Below are 17,213 nucleotides of genomic sequence, written 5' to 3' on the forward strand. Positions count from 1 at the left end.
AAGAGGCCCAAGATTTAAAAGCAAAAAACAAACATTCATTTTTATATTTTCTCCTGATTTATTGATACACTGAGTGATAACAATAAACTTAACAATAGTTCTTATTTAAGTCATTTGTTAAAATATGATACATGACATATAAAAACATAAAATGTAAACACGGTTTAAAGAATCGAGAAGGAAAACTCTCCCACAGGAGGTGGAGTATACCACACCACTAATATTTTGTACGCATTATTTCTGAGACAGAACAAACAAAACGTTAAAAAGGACTACAACTCTACAGAAATACATCTCCCAGCATCACTTCCGCATCCGGTAGCTTTTGGCGGGTTTTTACGTTAGCAGGCGGCCATTTTGTTTTAACAATTCTTTCAAAGCTAGCCAACCAGCTACGGGGCTCCAATACAAACAACTGTGCTAGACTTTTCATTTAGAACGTCAGCGAGTGATTTCGGAAGGTAGTGTATTTTACGTTCGGATTTACTTAATAAAATTCACCGGTTTGTGCTGCAACAGGACTGAAACAGAACATTTTGGGGGAAACAACACGCACGAACAAGTTGCTGTCTCTCGCGTGCAGATATGGCGACCGCAACCCCAAGCAGAGCTGCCGCCGAATCTGGCCGGGCGGCTGCTGCTTCAACGCCGCTCTCCCCGACCCGCATCTCCCGCCTACAGGAGAAAGAGGATCTACAACATCTGAACGACCGACTGGCCGTCTATATCGATCGCGTCCGGTCCTTGGAGCTGGAGAATGACAGGCTTTCTCTGAAGGTCTCGGAGAGGGAGGAGGTCACAACAAGAGAGGTAAATTTGAATGTTATGGTTTAGTCCAAGCATGCTAACAATTCAACGTAAGCTAGTGATTGCTAGCTAGTAGTGTGAATGTTTAGATGTAGTTCGGAATAAAGGTCACGTATCTGTTTGTTTACTAAATTGCTCAAACAGTCAAATTTCTGTTAGTTCCCATCTGGCTAGCAGTTGAGAAGTTGTGCTAGAAGCGCTACTGTTATCATTATCAGTAATTATACAGCTGGTGTCAATTCTTAGGCAATTAATATATTTATATTAATGTATGTTAGATATACAAGGTATTAAAGAGAGAGATGAGATGATTTAATTGCTACATGACCGACAAAGCGTTGCTTATTGAATGTTTACAAACAGATGTGTAAACTGTAACATGGGAGTGGCCGAGAACGCCTTTCAAACTGCTCTTGTTCCCTTTATTCCTTTTAATACCACACCGACGTCCTGCTCTCTCCAAACTCAAACATAATTTGGTGCACTAAAATTGAGCAGTTTGAATAGTGAATAACCCTTTCAGTACTTTTGCATAAGAGCAATTCCATAGAAATGTCAACAAAATTGTACTTTCTGGTCTATTTATAATTCTTGGGTTTTATTTTGTCTAGTTCTACTTTTTATGTTAATGCATTGTGTTATGTCTTGACTTTTTTATTATCAATGAGTTAATGCTAGGCAAGACTTTGCTTTCACAAAAGTGTGTGTTCAGGAATATCCAATAAGTTTAGAGCTTTCTAAGTATTCATTACAAAATTGAATTAGTCTTGAATTATAGGCAAAACATGTGATCTTGTCATAGCTGTGATTGTATAAGAAAGCGTATTGACATACTTTTTCACAGGAATTAAATTACTACAATTTCCCTCAATTATTTCATTACCAAACAACCAGACTATCAGTGAAGAGTGTGCAAGTATTGGGGTACACTGCAAGTCAAACATGATTTATTTATAATGCCTGAACAGCCACTTTAAGTTAAAGAACAGTAAGAGTGTATTTCTGTTGTTTAGCCCTTAAGTATCAAATACTGTAATTAGTTTGGATCTTGTGCGTGTTTATTTATTTAACAAGCCTAGTTTATATGATCTGGTTTTGAATGTGAATTCATTGGTTTAATGATATGTCTACAAGGGTTTTTAACTTGCATACGGGTTTCTGACTGTCTGTGTGTTTAATCTTCTGTAAGGTCACCGGGGTTAAGTCTCTGTACGAGGCTGAACTGGCGGATGCCAGACGTGTCCTTGATGAGACTGCAAGAGAAAGGGCAAAACTCCAGATCAATCTGGGCAAGGTCAGCTCTGAACTTGAGGAGGTTACTAAGAGGTAAGTGAAGATGTAATGCACTCGCATTTTAGGATTTTTTTAGCCAATAAAAAAACTGGACTGTGGGCTTTTTGCTTAAAGAAAAGGGAGATATTTAATAATAAGTAGTATTTGTGTGTGTTCTATAGAAGTACTTTTAGACCTGATTCAAGACTGATTGAATGAGTAAGGGTTAAAACGGCATATTCCAAATTCACGCTACACAATTTTAGCCTTGATCTGCTTGCTGATGTTTAATTTGCGTTAGGGCCAGCAAGCTTGACAATGCCATATGATGAAAAAACTCTCTTGTTTATTTGGATGAGAGAGCAGGATTTAGGGATCAGGCACACCTTGTCTGAGATCTTTCCATGTGAATGATGTGTGTGTAATATGCAAGCTTCATCTGCGCATACTTGTGTGCACACCACTACAGCCACAAAACATCAAAATGTTAAGTTGTGTAATATGAGTGGTACAGTGATCCTGAGATTTTGAAAGTATGGGCACAAGGCATTGTTAGATCAGTGGTCAGCACCCTGGATGTAACGTTTATATACAGCTTTCATATAATAAATTTAGTAACACAAGTGTCCTTGTCCAGCTTAATTGATTATGGGAATTGGGTTATTATGGGTTGTTTATTTTTTTAATGGGGCAGATATAATTAACAAGCAATTACCTCCTTTTAGATGAATTTTCTGATTTCAAAAGTCGTATTTTTAAAGCCTCTTTATTGATTGCTTATGCAATATGAAATGTCAAGGCATTCATTTCTTTTCATTTCTTGCTCAATTTTTGTTATATGGAACAGTGGTAGCTAATGCTGCAACCTCAACTTGTAAGTCTCAAGCGCCTACCAGTAAAAGCCAAAGAAATCACCCCCTCAACTAGGCATTTTTACTCAACAGGTTATTCCTACCCTGTTTAAGGAATGAATCCAAATTACCATGGCTGCTTACAGCATCAGAAGTACACAAAGTTGCACTTTTGTTTAAAGATTGTGTATATCCGCTGTATATTCAAGTGTTTGTTTGATTGTTAGATGTGTAACATTGAATACACACTATGCTTTGAGAAGAAAAATATGCAACACTCCCAAACTAGTTTCGCAGCTGGTAGGACGTGTTTATAAAATTAAAAACAGCTGTGTTTTTGCTTCATATTTGTTTACAATTTAAGAGCGTATATAGGACTGTGCAAAAACTTTAGACCGGTATGAAAAAATGCTGTAAAGTAAGAATGCTTTCAAAAATAGAAGTGTTAATAGGTTATTTTTATCAATTAACAAAATGAAAAGTAAATAAACAAAAATAAATATTAAAACAATTTTTTTTGCTGTGCCACTTTTTAACTTCATCTTTTTTCTTTTTCTCTTTCTTTATTTTTCAGACTTGTTCATTTAACTTGCCTTTCTACTCACATGTTTTCATTGGTTTACCTTTGTTGCTAGGTAACATGAGAACAGGAAGCCTGTGGATTTGTGTCTATGAACACTTGATTGATTCTGTGACCACAAGGGAAATGCCCTTTGTCTATTCTACACTTAAACATACTTTCTTGTTATTTTTATTATTTTGATTTTACTAGACTGCATTTTAGTCTGATTTGAGTTTTTTTTTATGGGTTTTATATGACTAGGTCACTGCTCAGAATTTCTCACTGGTCTCCTTGCTAGTTGCCTTGACTGTCTGTATTAGTTGATTTACACTAATAGGACTTTTTGTTGGGTTTTGCAGCTATAAGAAGAAGGATGGTGACCTGGCTTTGGCTCAGACCCGTATCAAGGAACTGGAGTCTCAGTTTAACCAGAGCGAAGCATCACTCTCTACAGCTCTTAGTGAGAATGCATCACTCTCTGCAGAGGTTGCTGACCTGAAGAACCAGCTTGCTAAGGTTAGCCTTTTTACTTCACTGGTATGAAAGTTGTACAAAATATTAATTTAGTTACTTGCTTTCATTAAGTAGACCTTCTTTCACGATGTTGTTGATTCCTTACAGGCTGAGGATGCCCATGCTGTTGCTAAAAAACAGCTGGAGACTGAGACACTGATGCGAGTGGATGTGGAGAACCGCTGCCAAAGCCTGAGTGAGGAACTTGAGTTTAGGAAGAGCATGTTTGAGGAGGTGGGTGTTAGCTTTTCGTCTTTGTTTTAGTAGGTAAGAGGAGCTGTATTTTAGATACTGTTTAGACAAGACTTTGAGAAGTTTCCTTCTAAACCTCTAAAGCAGGGCTTCTCAAACTGTTTGTTGTCTTTTTTTTTTTATTTTTTAAACTGTAGCTTTAATTTTAATTCTTATAGGTTGTAAAACACTGTCATTGCAAAATTTGTTGTTCTGCTTTTTTGCATCTTGTATTGATTACTTCTAAGGCCATGTAAGTGCTTCATAAATTAGCCTAAAAGATATGAGATAAGTTCAAGCATCTGCCTTGTATGTGTTTTACATAGGAAGTACGTGAAACACGGAAGCGCCAGGAAAAGCGGATGGTGGAAGTGGACACTGGAGCCAAGCATGATTATGAATACAAACTGACCCGGGCTCTGCAGGACCTTCGCAAGGAACATGAGGAACAGGTCAACCTCTACAAGACTGAGCTTGAGCAAACCTTCCTGGCTAAGGTACTGCTTTCAGTTATTTTCTTCTATGATCTCATGAATAGTACTCTCAATTTGAGCTGTTTGGTATCTTTGCAATTGTCATGCTGGACATGTTGATTCTGTTCAGTGATGCTGTAAGGCATTTAATGAGATATTGACTTCCTCTTTTATGTCCCTCTCTGTAGTTGGACAATGCCAAGGTGTCCTCTGACCTTAATGATAAGGCAGTCATCACAGCACGGGAGGAGCTGCAGGAGACTCGTGTCAGGATTGAGGGGCTGACTTATCAGCTGTCTGCACTCCAGAAACAGGCAAAGCTTCTCTCACATCTACTGCCTTTTAGCAGCTTGTAACAGCTTCAGCCTGTACTTAGCTTGCATGTGAGGTGCATAAACAAAAATCTTGTTCAAATTTCAGATCAGAGTGGGCCAGTAGACTATTGAAGCTGCGCAAATTACTTGTCTTAAATTTGAATTATTCTTGTGAATGACACAACTGTAAACCATACACATACCCTGTATTGAATAGTAGACGATGAAGGTATAATGTGTGGCTGAGAATGTCCAATGGTAGCAAGTTACATCTTACTAGCACACTACCCGTTTCCTGGCTCAGGGTAATCAAAAATAGCACATGAATTTTGCCTGATCTTAGTATCTTGAAAAAGCTGATGGAGATCACTTCACTATAAGATTACATAAGATCTCTTAACCTAGAGGCTTTAGGGAGTTGGACATCTGTTCCCTGACACAGCTGAACACTAAATGCAGTCTCTAAATTACTTGCTTTTGATGTTTGATGGGGAGTAAATTGAGACAGCACAAAAATGAGAGGCTTCTGGGTAAAGGGTGGAAGTGTATACATTTGCTCATTTAGCAGACACATTTATTTCAATCAACTTTCAATTAAGAGAATAAGATGGCAGTAGTTTTGTTTAACACTAGCACATTGGCAGTGCTCTGATTTGAACACAAACCATTCCAATCAGGAGCCCAGTACCTTAAGACCTGAGTTCTCAGTTGAAATTGTAGTTTAGTAAGGCCCTGACAAAGGAATTTCATATGAAGACCATTTTCTGAGCATGAAAACTATGGCAGGTCTTTTATCCTCTTGTTCATAAGTTAACATTATGGTAAATTGCAGGTCCCTTGCTTAAACATCAGACACCACATTTGAGATGCATGGTCTCTTGTACACACTTTATTGGCTGGTCACTCTATTTATCTGCACTTTTCCCTGTAATACTGTAAAAATGTTTGTGTGCACTGCACCTTGCAGGCAGCAGCAGCAGAGGAGCGTGTACGTGAGCTGGAGGACTTGCTGAACAGCGAGCATGATAAACACCGCAAAATAATAGATGGCAAGGAACGCGAGATGGACGAGATGAGGGACCGCATGCAGATGCAGCTCAACGAGTACCAGGAGCTGCTGGATGTAAAGCTGGCCTTGGACATGGAGATCCATGCATACAGGAAACTACTGGAGGGAGAGGAAGACAGGTGAGTGTCTTAAGTCTGTAAGCAATATGCGGTGAATATACAAAATCTACACACCTCTGTTATTATTGCATGTGTTTGTGACTTTTTAAAAAAAAAAAAAAAAAAAAAAAAAAAAGAATCATGTCACTTATTTTTTACCTTAAATGTAATATAAAACAACCCACAAAAGTAAGGTGATGAACATTTGTGTGGAAACAAGAACAAGCTTTGCTGGTTGTACAACTAACTGAGTCCGTTCAAAACTTTCAGATGAAATATTTCATATTCATCTGTCTAACTGTCCTGCAGGTTTTGTGCTAAAATAGATTGGTATTTGGAGCTATCCAAGATTATTCACTCTATTTTGACTAGAGTTTTAAGACAAGAAGCCACATATAGGTGATTGTATTACAGTTCCAAAGATGAAACATGGCATGTATTGGGCAAAGGTCCTAATTTTAGTGGTTTCCTGAGTTTTTGGTTTTGCTTCCCTTATATGCAACCATGAATTCTTTTGCATGACCTAAGCATAAACAAAACAAGATGGCAGGATGTCATAAAGGGCAGCAGACACTTCTGGGCCTGCCAGTACCAGTGGAAGGGGATTGGCCTCTCCCCCTTTCACATCAGAAGGAGAAAATTCCTTCAGAAGCAGAAGTGTTCAACTAGATTAAGTAATACTGACAAATATGGTTCCTTCACTAACACACTCAAGTGGAAGCCCCTTATGTGCTCTCTGGTTGCATATATTGGTTGCCAAGAAACCTAAATAAACAGTCAAGTCAACAGTGAACGCTGAGCTGAGCTGAGCTGAGCTGTGGTGGTGTCCCCTTGCAAAACAAATAAAATATCTGACTCTGGTTATTGTCTAATTCTCTATATCTAACCTAGATGTGTTTGTGTGTCTGATAACTTTTATTTTTTATAAATAGAAATTATTTTTGTAAATTCTATTATTCACATGCATTATTAATCCATTTAATAAATATTTTTCTGCATTTGGCCAGATCAAAATGCTTTGCATTTTAACATAACCTATGGCAAAAGATTTATCAAGAAAGAGAGCAAGTGAATGAAATCATTCCAGCCAGCTTTTTTTTTAACATTTAAAAAAAGTATTTCTTTTTTTTTTTTTTGCTGCATTTTCAGACAAAATTTAATCATGACTATCGGGTCGGTTATTTAAGCATGAACACATCTTCCAAATCGTTATATGAAATGAAACACATCTTGATTAATATTTCTAGCTCATTGCTGTCATAGGATGTCAGTTTTGCTTTCTTCATAAGCAAATATTAATTTGCAGCCATACTTAGTTAGTACTTAATTAGTTTTTGATAGCAGCATGTCAGAGCACTTGAAACTTTGTCCTTTATGCTTGAGCAGAGATCTGAAAGAATGTAGGGAGCGAGGGAATGTGGAGAAGATTTAATGCTGCTAAGTGATGATGGCGATAATCAGCTAACCTCACCTAAGCATAGGATCCAAGCCTGTATATCAGTCAGAATTGAAAATTAAGAAAGAAAATTGGACACCACTGCACAAAATTAAAACAGATTGTAATATTTGGACCTGAGTTACACCATTTATTGTATACATATAGATATGCGTTTAGACTAGAAATTAACCTTAATATGAAGCATACACAGGTTTAGGTTCTGTGGCCATGTGATATGCTTCACAAACTGTGAATAATTACATTAACCAACAACAATACTTAAGCTCAAAGCAATCAAGTGTTATGATTTTTACAACCATTTTTAAAACTTTGATTAGTTCCAGAAACTAAAGCAGAACGCACATTCCAAATGTCAGGAATGTACCTGCTTTATTCAGTTCCAGCATTACATATAATCTACATTTATAGATTATGTATAATGTCTATTATAATTATATCATCTATAATTCTAACAGACATTACAGCAATTTTTTGGAATGTGACTAATTTGATATAATTCCAGTGTATTATTCAGTGTGTGTAAAATTCAGGCACTGGGTCAAACAAGTGAAGCAAGTTTTATGGTGTCCCTAGGTGGCAGTGTTTTTCACTGCATTGCATTGAAACAGAATTGGTTCCAGGGTCCCTCATAATAGTTTTATTTGTTGTTGTAATCGCAGTCCCGGGTATGAATTTATTGTGTTCTCCTTCACAGGCTGAAGCTGTCCCCAAGTCCCCCCTCACGTGTCACTGTATCTCGAAGTGTGGCTGCAAGCAGCAGCTCTTCCCGCTCGTCCCGTTCTAAGAGAAAGCGTGTGGAGGTGGAAGACGAGACCCCCAGTGCTCCCAGCTTCCGTGTCAGCCAACATGCAGAGGCAACAGGCTCGATTAGTATTGAGGAACTTGACCTTGAGGGCAAGAGTGTCACCCTTAAAAATCTTTCCAATAAGGTACCGTACATTACACGCTCTATTTTGTAAAGTGTTCTTAAGTTTTAGAATGCTACTATATAATGTATATTTAAGAAAGACTAAATCAGGATAGAAAGAGTTTTGTATGTGTGGTGGTATTGGAAAACCTGTTGAAAGTTGCTGTGGCAGCGTTTTTCTGAATGAAGTGCAACTATTTTTCTTCATCCCTTTGTTTTTAACCATGCTTCGGCATCTGTCTGCAAAGTTCAAATTGAAGATATTTAAAACATCATAGTGACCAGATCACTCGGGCATTTCTAAGAAAAACTAACAGGCTTGAGTAACCAATAAAGACTGTTTGTTATAAACATTGAAATGTTAAATAAAGCTCCTGAGTTTGTGGTTTAGAAATGCAGGTACTGCAGACCTGGAATGTTTAAAGTATCTGTCACTTAGTGAACTATTGATTTTGGAGATGTCTCTTGTTTATACTTTAAACAAAATTTGAATCTTAATATGTCACACTTGAATGTTGAGGCTTGGGAAATAAGTTTGAGCATAATGATGGTTATATCCTGCATTGCTTGATGTTTATCTGGATATTTTATTAAGCAGCGCCTTATCTCTCTCAGGATCAGTCTCTTGGTAGCTGGCGACTAAAGAGGCGAGTTGGAGAGGGAGATGAGATTGCTTACAAATTCAGCCCTAAGTTTGTTCTTAAAGCAGGACAGACTGTTACAGTAAGAGCATTTCCTTTACATTTTCTCCATTTGCATGCCTGCCATGTTTTGCTTTGTGTTATATTACATTTAAATCACTATTAGTGCCTTTAGGTTTGGCAGTCCATCAACAGGGATATACATGTAATCCTTTTTAAATTGTGTTTATTAAACGCAGGTTCATTTGGGAGGGTAAACCAGTTGCATCTGTATATAAAACAATTGATTTGTTGATATTAAATGCAAGTGTAAATGTTGATATTGTGGTGTTGAAATTAAATGGAAGATTTGTTTGTGTTACAGGTACCTTATTAAAAGTGATTTAGATCTCAAGGTTTCTATAGTCACAAATGTTTTAGTTTAGTAATATAGACTTCCTACTGTCTATATGAGGAGATAATCTGCTTAGTTACTGACATCAGACTGGTAGCACCTAGAAAAGAGGTGAAATGTCTTTTGATAAATTCTTCAGTGATTGTTGGTTTCACCGATGGAAATGTCTGAACTGGAAACCAAGTGAACTAAAAAAAAATAAAAAATACATTACGTGCAGATGTGTGTATATGTTACTTTATTTTATTATCTTTTTTTTATTTTACAGAATTAAAACTGTTTATCTTGTGTTGGAGTTTTGATTTTGCTCTTGTGCACAGGTGTGGGCTGCAGAAGCAGGTGTGGCCCACAGTCCTCCCTCAGACCTGCTGTGGAAGAGTCAGAGCAGCTGGGGAAGTGGAGATGAAACCATCACCCTGCTGGTCAATTCAGACGGAGAGGTACACACTGCCATGTGCTTCATTCTTTAACTGGTTCTTTAAATAATTAATTGGTTTAAATGTTTGTAAATGCATGTAAAATGCATTTTGGGCTCAGGGTGCTCCTATCATTTTCAGAAAAATCTGCCAGAGTTTGTGGAAATGCCATTAAATTGTTGAATTGGGGTTTAAGTGAATTATTTGCTGCCTTATTCACAGCCTCTTGTCATTTTATCATGTGATTATAATCAAATCCCCATGTTTATCAGCAGATTTGATTATATTGTTTCATTTTAGATTTAGGTTTTTTTTTTTTATACAAAGCTAAATTCTTATTACAAAATTGAACACATTTTAATTTTCATCACTACCTTGTATATGTTTAAAAATAATCATGGCATTCACCACCTATTTACAGTAGGTTATCCTCTATGCATTTGCATGGATGCCACTGTGTTAAGTTTTGTTAGCAACAGTCTAGTCAGCTAAGATTGAATCATATTTACCTTCTCAATATAGCTACCTGCTTAATCAGTGTAATAATAATAATAATAATAAGCTTTTATGTTGGTTAATGGCACACAGATAGCAGTGATATCTGCTATATAATGATATATATACTGAAGTTCTTTTATGGTTGGAGGTTAAGAATTCCAGTTTATGACCTCACGTTCAGTATAGCATTATACTCAGGGGTCTGCAAATGATTGTGTTTCAGGTTTACTGGTTAAAGTAAAGTGCTCATGAATGCTGTTTCCTTAAAACATAATGGTTAGGTTTAATTGGTCAGCAAAGTGTGGTTTACATTTTATGCTTTTGTGTCTTAATGTAAACATGTGTATTGCTTATTCAGGGAGACTACTAGTGTGATAGCTGAACCCCCTCTGGATGAATAATGAATTGTTAATGACTACTGTAATCATGTGCTTTGACTTTATTGTGTAATCTGATGCAACCCTTGACAAGCACTCATGCCTCCTCACACAGGCTGAAAAGCCCTGTTCTACATGCTCACAGCTGCATAGTTGATTGTCCCTGTCCTGAAGTACCACCACAATAAATTGCTTACTTGGTGTTGGTTTTTAATTTCCTTTTTTTAGGTTTAACACCTGAAGTGAAGTGCTTTGGATCTAGCAAGTGCTTTAGGACTGTAGTAAAACAATAAACCTTCTCATGGAGAAATAAATAACATGGTTAGATAACTCCATCCCACTTCAAGTTTTTAAAATGAATTTATATCCAGACTGAAATACTTTTACAGTTTTATGTTATGTAAGAAATGCAACAGATTCAAATCCTGTTTGGTTCTGCAGGAAGTGGCAAAGCGAGTGGTCACCAAGAGCATGGTAGAGCTGGAGAATGGGGATGATGAGAATGGAGATTTTGGAAATGAGGATCTCTTCCACCAGCAGGTGAACTTCATTTACCCTCACTGGTCACTTTATTAGGAACAGCTGTACACCTGCTTATTTATGCAGTTATCCAGTCAGCCAATCGTGCAGATACTGGTCAAGATTTTCAGTTAATGTTTGCATCAACATAAGCATGGGGAAAAATGGGAAAATAGTTTTTCTGCTGTTAAAGCACATCCCCTGAAAGGTTTGTTACTATTGTATTGTAGAGAGTTACTATAAGCATTCCTGGCAGCTCAAATCTGGCATTTCTCAACAAGCCATTTCCACCCAGATCCCTCAATCACTGTTTTAGTTTTTCACGTGGGGTGTGTCTGTCCGTCTCGGGGGTGTGTGTGTCTGTCTGTCTGTCTTGGGGGGTGTGTGCGTGTCTGTGTCAAGATCAAGAGTTGAAATACCCAAACTGGCCCATCTGATACCAACATCCATGCCATAAAGTCTCAGATCGCATTTTATCTTTATTCAGATTTTTTGTATCTTCATGGTTTTATACGTTGTGCCTCTGTCACCATGATTGGTTGAATAGATAACACTATGTGCTGATATACAGGTGTTTCTAAAAGTGGATGATGTGCCAGATTTGGCAGTATTTGTGTATTGTTACATATACTTTATTACATAGTTTCTTTTTCAGGGCGATTCGAAGACCCGATCCAGGGAGTGTGCAGTCATGTGAGGGAGTTTCATTTACAACAGTATTGCATCTATTTCTCCCTCAGAGGCACAGTTTGTTTTTTGTTTGTTTTTGTATACTTTAATCACGAATCCTTAAAATTGCTCCATCCTTACCTGACAGAGTATCATGGGCAAACAGTTTTTACAGACCTCGTTTTTTAAACCCAGGTAACCATGAACTGTGTAACTGTGGTTTTTTTAAGTGCAGTCTAGTTTTGCTTTCTTATCAAAAAAGAAAAAGAAGCAAATGAAAGTTGGACAGCTTCTGAATACATGCATAACCTCCCCATAATAGAGGTCTTCACAATTATAAAAACAGGAATTGACTTAATGTACTTTTAGACATGAAAAGTACAGAATAATTAAAATTATCTGCATGATGATGCAGTAAAGTGTGTTGCAAAAAGGCTGGGTTGATAAGAGATGTTTTGCTTTGACTTGTAGTTTACTGTGTGTCAACTGACAGCTGCCGCTTAGCTTGTGTATTTTTGTTTTCCGCATTGTCATAAAGATAAACAGGGTGGAAAAGTCATGACAAAGTAAATAATTGAAACTTTAGGCATTTTAGGAATCTGTAGTCTAAAATATACTCCTACTCTCTATCATGCAACTGATCTGCTTTAGTACTGTCAGAAATCAGGAATCTCACGAGGCCCTGGTTTCAGGCCCTCTACTGATGAGAACAGATAAAAGATGTATTTTGACACTTCGGCACATCACAACTGAAGCTGAACTGATAGCGATGTTCAGAAAATTGTGAATTGATAATGATATTAAGCTGAATGTTGCTGATAACATCCAGACCACACATTTTAAGCATAATACATTCTCAGTGATTTTTAAGCAAATGTTTACATATGGAATAAAGCACAAGATGTGCTGTTTTGAGAAAATGATCATCAAAGTGCTGACACTGGAAACTCCTTCCACTGATGTTAAATGAAACATCCTACCGAAAACCTCATGCCAATGATTATATACATATTTTAAATTGTAATCTGTTTACATGGCATATCCACCATACATTTCCTTGCGTGTTCGTTACCATAGAAAAGTATATTCTAATGAATTAGAATGAACGTATTAATAAAACGTTTGAATTACGGCTGGTACTACTGTCCGAGCTGGTGCTAGAGAAAATAAGTTGACAATGTCTAACCGATCACATTTGATTAGACAAAACCCAGGTGGTATAGTGCAATTATAGTGTTAGTTTCTTCTTTCCCTAAAACAATCTGACACACAGTTTGGAAGTGATGGTTTGATTTTTAAATGTCACAATTTAAGGTATAATGCATTAAGCCACTACCATATCTGAAATGTTGGTTTTTCCACCCTGTTCATTCAAATGCAGCTGTTCCACATTATAATTTGTAAACGCTCATCATTATAAAGATCTTTGTTCATTGTAAATGTTAAAATGAAGTTTTTCAGACAATAAGTATACAGTTAATATTTTTCTACAGTTTTAATCTTATGGTGTTGGGCTGCAAATACACCCACTCTCAGCACCAGCTTTAGATTGCTGTTGTGCACTGGCAATGGTGAGGGAGGCTGAAACTAGCCAAATGTCCACCAGCACATTTTAAACAATTGCATCTGATTTTAGAAAAATTTTGCATAGCTGATTTCTCAGGACATTTCTAACCATCACAATAACTCCCCTGTGCACAGGAGGAAATCCCAGCGGTGCTGAGGTGGACTTCATATGCATTTAAATGCGAGATGAATTATTAAACATGGTGAAAATTATTACCTGCAGGTGATATCAGGTGCAACCTTTTATCATTCTAATATTGGCCTGGGGAGCTGTTTTTTATTGTTATCGTTATTAGGTTGCTCAGTAGAGTGCTTTGCATATTGAATAATTTTAATGGGATTTTGGAAATCAGGTTTACATTTTTATTTTACACTGTTTTCCTTTTTAAGTGAATCTGTGATCATGTGCTAAGGTCAATTTTAGGTGTCACTGTACAGAGTAAATTAGGAGAAGTGATTGTTACAGGTCCTCTGATGTAATAAAATCACTTTTTTTGTTGTTTTTAAACACTCCATCTGTGAATAGAAATCTGAGCTTATTTTTTAGATAACACTGTTGGCCAGAGGTTTTTTTTTCTTCTTCTTCCAGGTTTTAATAGACATGACTGATGTGTAACAGATGATGAGCACTTCCTGTGTTTTCTGTGCAGCACTGCAGGATATGGATATTAGATACAGTAATACTCTACTGTAAAGCTGATCTAAACAGCACTGATGAGCTACAGACTCATGTGCTGTTTGAGCCATTTAAAGTGTGAAAGAACTGAAATTTTAATTGACTGGGGGGGATCTTGATAACCTGAGGAATGAACGCAGAGAAAACAAGCCCAATTTCTCACAATTTTTTACTTGTGTGATTTGAATTGTTTTGTATGCATACTACAATAAATGTTTTGCATAGTATTATCAGATTTTGTTTGTGTTTTTTTTATAAATCTTTCAACCACTTCTAGTATTCTAGTCGGTGCCATTGAGGATTCTGAGCTTTTCACAGGAACTCTGCATGAAATAAAAATGAACCTTCAACTGGATGCTAGTGCTCCGTGGGTGCCATGCAAGCTCAGACATACACATTCACATCTAAGAACATCTAAGTTATCTTGGCCATTCCACTCACTTCTGTCTTTAATAATTTTGAGGAAACTTGAAATACAAGAAAACCCACATGGACACAGGGAGAACATGGTAACTCCAGAAGAATCATTGTGATTACATGGTGGCAATCAAGAGTAACTCATTTTGTTTGGAAGTTTATAGTGATAGGAGTGTAACAATGCACCAGTAACTTTTAAGTTTCTGAAACATAAAGATTCATAAAGAAAGATTCATAAAGAAACAAAAAAGAATTTTTAAGGTTCTCTAATGAGCACATGTAATTATTTGCTTACATTTTGATTTAAGATGATAAGACTGACATCAAGAAGCAAACACTTTTTATTTATACGTGATTTGTTCCTCAAAAAAAATGGTATGCAGTAGGCGTTGAAGATATATATTTTTTTTAATTCCTAGCATGTTTACGGCAGCATTATCAGGGTGAAGTTGGAGATTTATGATGTTTAGATGTTTCTTCTATCAGGTATTTATAAAGGTTAATTTACACTTCTCAGGATAAACATGTCATAGGCGGTTCTTGTATTGATGTGTATGGCGTGTTTGTTTATATGATGGGAATTGCCTGTTTGAGTCAAATATCCTCTCATCAGTTTAGAAAAGCTCATAACTAGTTATTAATTCTTTTGGTAATCACATTAGACCCTAATCTGTTATCATGGGGAACTGAAACTTGCTTAGCTTTAAAAAAATGTGTCTCTCTCTTTTAAAATACATATCAATTTCCTGACAGGAGAGCCATCCTTCTCTCTTATCCATCCTTTCATCTACCTGCCAAATGAGACTCATTACAGCTCCATCACTCTCCTCTCACACTTGTGTCTTGCACACGCTCATTGTTTCCTCTGGTGAAACCATGCATTTTACATGTGCTGTTCTTCGCAGCCATTTGAATTCAGTTCATTCGCTCTGGCCAGCCGATGCTCACCGTCTGGCTTTACCTTTAGAATACCTTTGCAGGTACAGCTCTCTGTCTCTGAGTTTCAGTGGAACTGATCATTGTCAGTTGCATCATGCATATTACAGCCTCTATTTCCCATCATTATAATAAGTTTGCAGTGTTTGCCTTTCCAAGTCATTCAATATCCGAAGAGAATGTGATTGGAATATCAGCTTCTGGTTTTAATATGCACAGCTTTGTTTTCTAGCTTGTCCCTCCATTCTTGTTCAAAGCAACTTCGAAATGCTTTTGAAGAAGCCAGAAAAGTGGCTATGGTGACAGCAGCATTCAGTGCAGTGGGGCTCATTTATTGTCTTGCTTTTGTCACATCATTGCAAATGTGCAACATACACCCACTGACCAACTGCCAGTGCTGTACACTCCCACTGCCGCTTTCATCTAGTGTATGTGCAGACAAAACTCTGTAGCACCAAGACATCATTTTTCCAACATGCTAGTGCTAATTATTGTTTGGACCATTTCTGCATTTAGTTCTGAAAAAGTGTTCAAAGCTTCTATTGGATGTTTTGTTTACCAACAGTGAAAGCGTAAAATGACGTGAACCGGTTTTTAATAGGGATGCATCAATCGGAAAAAAGATGCTCCAGTGCTAGATGACACTGTGTGAAGTAAGCATGGTATTGTTTTTATTGCTTACAAACAGTCAGCAAATGTATCTTTAATAGCGAGCAGGAGATACCATATATAATGGCCACACTCGCTGATGCTGCTCTTTGTTGTTCAGGTCCACTGTCTTCTTGCTCTTTAGTATAGATACTGTTTAAGCACCATAAGATCTCATGAAAACATGAAAGGATTTCATAGCCGCAATCAACACAGAGCTAAATAAAATGTTTCATGACGCTCCCTTGATTAGTAATAAATCACTGCATGCCCAATTTTAATTTGTGTGTTAATAAAAGCTTACTATCAATACACACCATCTCAGAAGAGGTCTAAGGATTGATTGGGAATTGAATTAATCTCATATGCAAGTTCCTTGTAAGCTACAAGCCAGCGATTGATAAGTGCATTATCAGCAGCTGTGTGGGCCGTGATGTGTGTACCACTGTTCATTAAGCTCTCAGTGTAGGAGAGCTGCAGCGTGGGTGAGATAACACTCTTAAATGAGTTTGTGTCTGCCTTCCTCATCGGCTTTGCCCCGGGGCCCGATCGTACTGCCACATTTTAAATTGCAGCAGAGCCTAAAGTGGAAGAGTGTTGACACTGCACCCTACTTCCAGTTCTTTAATGAGTCTCTGTTTCATCTTCACCCAGAGACTAACAGGAGGATACTAATGGTGGCTGTAAAGATGATCAACTGACTCCTAGCTACACTATGAGGATGCCATTGGTAGTAGACCTACAATCATCATAAAGGTCAAACATGAAAAGTGCATTTGGGGAAAAAAGAAATTATAGCACTGCTCTTAACATTAAAGTGCTGTGGCTGTGATCATCAGCTTGTTGAAGGATTTTTGACCTGCTTTCCTTTTTTTATCAAGACTCCTCACACCAGATCTG

At 37.2% G+C, this 17,213-nt stretch overlaps 1 protein-coding gene across 1 annotated transcript; it reads left to right on the plus strand.

Annotated features, from left to right (window-relative positions):
- Positions 1–349: 349 nt before the first annotated feature.
- On the plus strand, positions 350–14,542 carry lmnb2 (lamin B2). The gene is made up of 13 exons (XM_060882416.1): positions 350–461; positions 584–810; positions 1,997–2,133; positions 3,852–4,008; positions 4,114–4,239; positions 4,563–4,733; positions 4,898–5,023; positions 5,991–6,211; positions 8,344–8,578; positions 9,172–9,279; positions 9,912–10,031; positions 11,324–11,422; positions 12,057–14,542. The coding sequence occupies exons 2-13, from the start codon at positions 586–588 to the stop codon at positions 12,096–12,098; spliced, it is 1,767 nt and encodes a 588-aa protein (XP_060738399.1). The 5' UTR covers positions 350–461; positions 584–585; the 3' UTR covers positions 12,099–14,542.
- Positions 14,543–17,213: the final 2,671 nt, after the last annotated feature.

This window comes from Tachysurus vachellii, chromosome 1, assembly GCF_030014155.1.
Source record: "Tachysurus vachellii isolate PV-2020 chromosome 1, HZAU_Pvac_v1, whole genome shotgun sequence".
In the NCBI taxonomy this organism is placed as follows: Eukaryota; Metazoa; Chordata; class Actinopteri; order Siluriformes; family Bagridae; genus Tachysurus; species Tachysurus vachellii.